Raw genomic sequence first — 7,713 nt, forward strand, 5'->3', positions numbered from 1 at the left:
TGCACTTGCCATGAAGAAACAGAGACACTAGGTCAAACGTGCAACTAGACATGAAGAATATTACCTGTACCATATAGACCTGAAGAACATAACATAATCAATGTATACGCTGAAACGTAACAAACAATATACATACATTAGCTTGCTAAATGTAGAAATGCAACAGTAGCAAGTGGCCATCTTTAATAAAATGGACGGCGAAGTCATGTTATAATGAATAGGCAGCCTCAAAGAAGTTTCAAAGCTAGATTTGACCTGCTGAATTAGCTGAAATACAGACCCATGCAGGCCAGATAGTGGCTGTGCGGCCCCCTTCCAAGGTTACTAGACAAAAAGGGAGGTCTGTATGACTCCGAAGAGAACAGATCATTCCCAAGCCTAAGACATATTTCTCTTAGAATAAATAAAGGACAGCCTTTGAAAGTAAGGTGTCAACTAATTAAAAAGCTTACTACTGCATAAGGAATTACTACTGCATAAGGAATGGATCGACCAGGAGTCTCCAGTGGCAGATTAGAGTAGCAACACCTGTAGTAATAGGAGCTAAAATCCAGTAAAAGCACAGTAGAATAAATTCAAAAAGTGGTCTCCTCAGATGTGACCTATAATTGGAAGACCGTGTCTAATCATTAATTCCAGACAGATGGGCACCTGCCTTCACTCCCCACAAATTGAGATGCCAGACGAGATTCCCTGGCCTGTGGCGTAGGAAGGGATGGTGTCTTATTTAATTGAAAAGAAAAAAAAAAAAAAAAAATCGTTCCTGGTCCCTCCCCTACCACTATTTTTTGCTCATGTGCTGATGACCTGCCAAGCGTTTAAGGTCCGGTAAGACCTATGCCAACCAGTCAACTCTCAAAATGATGCCGCCGTGTATCTGTTGCATTAGCCAATTACCTGTTGCTAAAATGATGTATTTCTTACCTTTATCAATTTTCAGGTGGTCCAAGGCAGGACCATCAGATAATTATATTTAACACAAATTGCCTGGTATACTCTCCTGCAGCTTCTGCTTCACACACTTGTTATTGCCTGGTATACTCTGCTGCCAGGGCTTCTGTTCTTTCGGGGTCTTCGCCCGCTGCCAGAGTTGCATATATATTGCGTTGGATAATGTATCCTCCAGCTATATTATCCTCTCTCTGTTCCTTATAGACATGCACTCACACATTAGAAAAGGGTTTATGTGTAACTGGATTCCCCCTTTTACACTATGTCCATTCTTTTCCTTTCTCTCCATAAAGTCATTGACAATTGTTTGCACTCAGCGTGCTCGCCGATACGCTCCAGTGTCCCTGCTGCTTCTGGGTGAACTCACCAGCTTTTGTTGGCCTTACTGTGTTCTCTCACAGTCAGCCGATATAGGGTCCCCGTCTGTTTCTTCCTCGCGGTTGCCTTTATTTCATTCGCCCGTCTCCTGCAGCTTCCACTTGCCACTGATGCTTTCCTCTTGGCTCTGGTAAGCGAAACGCTGCTTTCTTTCACCTGCGAACGCCCAGGAGTTACTCGCCGGCTCCTGTCACTCTTGCAGTGTGCCCTGGTGCAGCAGCTTCCTTCTTCACAGTCAGTGAGCCGCTTGGCTCCACCATGTCGGTCCCAGCCTTTCCACCCGCAAAAAAGTGCAGCTCTCTCTCGCCAGTCACAGCAGCAGCAGCTGTCCTAGATTCCTTGCTCGGCCAGCTTACATTTGCCAGGCACAGGCCTAAAGCGCTCACCTGTGCTTGTAGTCTCTTTTTGCTCAAAAGACAGGGGGTGGGGGGCCGGGTGTTGAGAAAACCGAAACTCAAAGCCGGGTTGAGACGCTCCATAGCCCATGTCGGGCTGCAAAAAAAAAAGAAAGAAAAAAAAAAAAAAAAGACACCCCACATTGGGTGAAGGATTAAGAAAACCAACCCACAAGGCAAGGAAGGGCTGAAGAGCCAGGTAGCCACGCTCGGGGTGAAAGACATTTACAGCCAAGAGAATGCAGGCAAACCCACAGTACTAGAGTAGAACACCTCCGAGGTGCACATTCCCAGAGACCTTGGGAAACCTAGGGCTTGAACTATATGAACTGCCCAATTTGGCAGATTGGCTGGGAGGAAATATTTGCGTGGGGGACCAGGGCCAATCTCCACCAAGACACAAGAAAGACTGACATGCGCTTGAAATATCGAAACAGGCATAGGTACTTAGAGAGAACAATTAGGACTCTTTTGGGGGAGGGTCACAAAACCAACCACCAGCCAAACCAGAGGGGAAAAGGAATTATTTGCCAAGCTTACTTTAGGTTATCTTTTGTTATAGTGGTCGGCTCAGAGATTGGTATAGAATAGGTTTGGACCGTGGTCAGAGTTTTGTGAGGCATCCTGATGAGCACCGGCTAATTTTTTCTCCGAAAAATAGGGAACTCTTCTTGGAGCCAGTTACAGACGAAGCACTCATTCCTTTAATAAAAATCACTTTGTTGCAAAACATGTTCTCCGGTCCGTCTCCTTTCTCCGATTTACTACAGAACGTAGAAGCAGCACACAGGTGGAATGCAGATTCAACAAAAAGGTGAACAGTCTGGAATGTCACTCTTTGTACAGACAGGTGCAAGTGTTGTACATATCCAAACAAGTCTTTGTAAACGATGACAGACCAATTAATAAGAGATCAACTCATTGTGCACTGCAAAGAGACTCAAGTGCCAGAAGCACCATGACAGAACAGAGGCCCTACATTCAAGGAGGTGACCACTGTAGCCAAATGCACAGAACAGTCAATGCAACGCATGAAGGAAGTGCAATCTAAGGAGAAGGAAGTATGTGTTGTAGTGAAGTCGTCAAAGTTGCACATGAAACCAAAACCAAAATCATGAATTTAAACAAGGTATGCGCTCGAGGTGAGATAATCTCTCTTCCAAACAAGAACAGACTATGCTATAGATATGACTGTTATTCATATACTGCCAAAAGGATAGACTGCCCGGTGAGAGACAGAATGCACAGTGTGTCAGAAACAAAGCCATTATGCCAAGGTGTGGAAGAACACGGCATCAAAGAATGTTTCATTGACGCACAGCGATACAGAGGAACAGGAACTATATGAAAACACCAATCAATTAGTACAGATTGCCACGGTTCAAAAAGGCCAGGCACAAAATAAATGTAAAAAATGTGCAGTGATATCAATATCAACCTAGACGTTGTACAAGACAATGCCATGTCCAGCTTATGGTCACACAACATAACTGCAGAAGCAGTTCATAGAGCCATGTTTCCCAAACGCAAGAAAAGAAGCAACTCGCCACACATAAGGCAAGAGCACATAAGGTGAGGTCATAAAATCAATGTGTTGGGATACAGCTGGCTGAAATTAGTTTCACATGGAGTTTGGTTGTTGGAAATCTTGAAAAGAGGCAGATAATTATGCTCTTCCAAACATTTCTGACCTCATCCTCAATTGCCACGTTTCTCCAAACTGAACCTGAAATTAAATCCACCTTAAAAGCGCTTGCCATTGTACTCAAAACAGCTCCCTGCTTTTGTGACACTCAAGAGGAGTACTTTCCAATTTACATTCATGCCATTTGGTCTCTATTCCATTGCGCCTGTATTGCAGAGCATGCCGACTCACCTCCTGTACAACAAACCAGAGCTGAAATTCTCCAGGATGCTAAAGAAGCACACGATCGAATCTTAACTGAAATTCATCCCAGGATCCAAACTACTGGTCTCCCTTTACAGTGCGAGAATGTAGCTTCCTGCAGTCCAAGGTTCAATAGCAGGTGTACACCCAGTGCTCTAGATAAGATTTGGAAGTGGGAGTATTTTACTCTTGATTTTATTTTTTAAGTTGGGAATAAAAATGTAAGTCCAATTTCCAACAGGAGTATTTTATAAACTGCTAAAAATATGTCTAAACTGTAAAACGGATATGTTTTTGTAATAATTATTTCTTTGCGCCTGGTTATTCATGCGCACAAAAAAGATACAGGTTTACTTCCTCCCATCAGTCAGCAATAATAGTACTTTCTTCCTGTGATACTACGTGCGCTACTGGTCCAAACATATCCATGGAGCTTTGTGGGTGAATTGTTGGCAGTATTTTTGCTCCCTATTTTTAGCGAGTATTCGCCTATTTTTAGGGAACAAAAGTGGCTGATGCACCCCTTATCAGTAGGGCTGTGTACACAATCTTAGTGGAGTTATGATAATATGCCATTAAGGCATGGAGAATGAAGGGGGTATCCCTAAAGGAAAATAGGGGATACCATGTCTCGTCCGATGATGTCATGTCACTCCATGTGATTCTCCCTCATATACCCGCCTCCAGGGTCACGATCAGGTAGAGGCTGCATCCCCTGGCCACATGAGGAGAGGTCACCTCTGAGCAATGAGTGAGGACACCATCGGATTCATCACAATCCCAAGATTGCGAGCCTTGGGTGAGGGAGCAAGATGGCCAGGTGGGAGGCAGCGGGGAGGGATGGCCTTGAAAGCTCGGAGAAAGATAACTTCCACTTTGAAAAGTTCAGCACAAGACAGCCGAGAGCCTTCCAGTGACAAATTGCTGTGAAATAGTTTGGAATCTGTTCTGAGATGGCTGGGTTGAAGGAAAAACATTTTGACTATCATCAGCAAAAATGTGAAAGTGAAAGACAAAGGATGAGTTAAGTCTTCCTAGAGAAGCGGTATAGAGGGCGAAGAGAAGAGGTTGTAATTACTGTATACAATTTATGTTACCAACAACCTGTAATATGCAACCTGTAACCAAGTTCTAAGCATTCTTGTTATTCTGTGCGCGCAGCTACCCAAGGGTTTTCTGGCGCCCTATAAATAAACAAAAGACTGATCCTTGGGGGATGCCAACAGGGAGCGGGGTGGGGTCAGAGGTTTGCAAGTTACAAGCGATTTTAAAGGATCGACCTTCCAGGTAGGAGGCGATACAGGCAAGAGCAAGATTGTGAAACCTAACTGTGCTGGACAGTGAGGAGAGAGAAGTGGTCGACAGTGTCCAAAAGCAGCAAAATGCGGGTACCACTGAGCAATTTGGTAGTTTTTGACTGGGGTGTCATTTGAAACTGAAAATACCAGGAATCTAGTCACAGTTGAAGTTGCTAGACAGCAGGCAATGATGTGTATAAAAGTGGCAGAAGCAATGAAAAGTTTATGTCCCTCTTATCCAAACCTTATTGCACGGTGCAGGTTTATATATAATTACTAATCAATCGAAATCTGCCACTCATTTCAGCTACCTAGAATGGATAAGAGGACAGATCCTCCAATGTGCCAGACCTGCAGATCACACGTCAGCAGGGATTACTTAATATCACAAAGAATCTTAAAACACAACTACAACAGTCTGAAATCATCACTGTTTGCAAGGTTTGAAATTGAGGGGAGTTGGGAGCTATTTAGCTCCTGCTTGTAGCCTAGAATAGCATGGTTAGCGTCACGCCAACAGCTACTAGGAGCCACGTTTGGCTCCTCAGGCCAATAGATGCTTAACATACACATCTACTTGAATTTAACGCGATACATTTGGGGCAATCTATAACTAAACATTAGGACACATCGATATGACATTTAAAGCACAAGGGCCCATAAATAATTGACAATGTGATAGGATTTCATCTTATGTGGAAGTTCAATTCGCGGAATGTTATGTACTAGCTTCTGGTACCCCAGTCATAGCTCCTGGTCACTGGTTAAGGCTGGATACCCAGGATTGCTTTTAGCTCCTGCTTATCAAATCTCAATTTCGATCCCTGTGCTTGTGATGCAGGAATCATGTTTTTGGGCCTCATAACTTTGCAGGTGCAGTAATTACGTGCCAGTAATTACATTTACCGGCACGTTACCGCACCAGCAAAGAACAAGCTTGCTAATTAGGGTGGCTAGAATCCACACTACCAGCAAAAATAGCTGTATTACCAGCAAATCCCCTCACCTGCACTCAAAATTCAGTGGTAATTCCGCCAGACCGAGTGCCGGTAACAGGGTTACCGGTTGCTGGTATCCTGGCAATAATACCGCTAGGATACAGGCAAACTCGTAATGAGGCTGTTTGTATTTTTTCGATGGAGCAAGATCTAAAATATCGAGATAGTTTTGTACTTTGACATGAAATCACGGAAGAAATTGGGCAAAAACAAGACGAAGGTGCCCTCCGGCAAAAATTGTCTTGCAAGAGCACTTTCCGTGTAGAGCCGTGGTCCAAACCCTCACCCCACGTTGAGGAAGTCTATACCGCCGACTGCGAGTAATCTGTGACTGTATCTGAAAGTCGTTATTTGCCCACAAGGACAGCCCAAACTCAAAAAGTGTATATATGTCCCAAGCTTTGCACACATGTTACTGTCGTGGTAAGTATTCTGACAGATGAAATTATCAAAATACCCAGTGTGTACTGCATTCTCAGAAGGAATGCACGTTTAAATGACTATTACAAACGTGTTTGATAAATTGGTGGTCATTCTTATTTTCCCAAAATGCACTTTGTTTTTTAAGCAAAGCAGCCAGCATCCTATATTCAGGGCACCCAAATTAGTGAACACCTAGAAGGGGGGACGGGTGGAGCTTAATCAAAACATATGCGTTGTTATTTTCACTTATTTTTTAACAAGCAACCCTGCAAAAATATCCATCAAGTCAAAATCCAGCTGTCGGTTACTCAATGAGCTCTCGCGATGATAAACATACACATACACCTTCAATATAATGATGTTCCGAAAGGAGCAGATCTGGAATGAAAACATGGATCCAGCTCGCTATTTGAAACATAGTTCTCCAAGTGTCAATCATAAGGATTGTACAGTTGCATAATGTAAACATTCAGTGGAAACAAAACTTGGACTGCCAGTTATCACTATTGGAGAACTGTTTTTTAATACTCCTCCATGAGTTTCGCATTCGGTTATTCATTCTTGTTCTCTGAAGGCTTAACATTTTACACCTGAAAGTTACCTTCTTCCATCCCCTCGGGATAAGGTACACTAAGGCAAGCCCGTGGGAGACTGGCGGTAGTTGGACTGTCTCTCGTGGTACTCTCGGAGGGGGCTGCAGAAGGGTCACATGTGAAAGAGAAAAGCGGCAGGCACCACTCTTCTTTTCTATATCTCCCTCTCTCCCTGTATCATTGTACGACGCAGAGGAATAACTCTTGTGCTACTTTTCAGGCATGGGTCAGGGTGTTGTGAGGTACCGAGGTGGCAAGTTTCCGGGTCCAAGCTCTGAGCGCAGGGGCTCTTGTCTGCGTACGAGAGGACATAATGGGTCCAGCAGCTCGATTGCATCCCCCGATAAAACGTGGTCAACCCTGAACGGGGGCGATCAGGTGGTCGATAGACCCCATCTTTCCTGTGGTGGGCTCCCTTACCTGTGCCTGTGTATATCCAGTCGCTTCCTCTCTGCTGACTCCTCCCATTGAGAGGCTTGCTGGCTCCTCCTAGGTCAGGTGACGCTCCGAGCTGATGTCACTTAGAAACCTGGCTCAGGTGCAGGCCCAATTGCGCAAGGCTTGCAGTTTCAGTATCCGCGCAGCCCTCCCGCTCACACAGTAACACTGCGCATGAGCCACGCACGCTAATTTCCCCATCCGTCCGGCTGTGACTGCTTCCCTACGAAACCTGGGATACACGTTAGAGCGCCACGTTTAGAAAGTTATAAGTGGCAAAACAAGTTTCCCCCAAATAAACTGCAAAGAAAACAAGCCTTCACTCATTCCTAGGCAGTGAATCCGACATGC

General features: G+C 44.5%; 1 protein-coding gene across 3 annotated transcripts in view; it reads right to left on the bottom strand.

The window, feature by feature from the left end:
• Window positions 1-7,498, bottom strand: part of MARVELD2 (MARVEL domain containing 2) — a 323,008-nt gene extending 315,510 nt beyond the window's left edge. Inside the window, exon 1 of one of the 3 annotated variants that reach the window (XM_069627536.1) lies at window positions 7,345-7,498. Coding sequence is in view for 2 of the 3 variants with exons in the window: in XM_069627534.1 (XP_069483635.1) it covers window positions 7,171-7,261 (91 nt within the window). In the remaining variant the exon portion in view is untranslated. Of the gene's footprint in view, window positions 1-6,932; window positions 7,086-7,170; window positions 7,321-7,344 lie in introns of those variants that run through there. The other 2 variants (XM_069627534.1, XM_069627535.1) reach the window with 2 other exon arrangements.
• Between the last annotated feature and the right edge of the window lie 215 nt (window positions 7,499-7,713).

Source organism: Ambystoma mexicanum, chromosome 6p (assembly GCF_040938575.1).
Source record: "Ambystoma mexicanum isolate Mex_15411 chromosome 6p, UKY_AmexF1_1, whole genome shotgun sequence".
In the NCBI taxonomy this organism is placed as follows: domain Eukaryota; kingdom Metazoa; phylum Chordata; class Amphibia; order Caudata; family Ambystomatidae; genus Ambystoma; species Ambystoma mexicanum.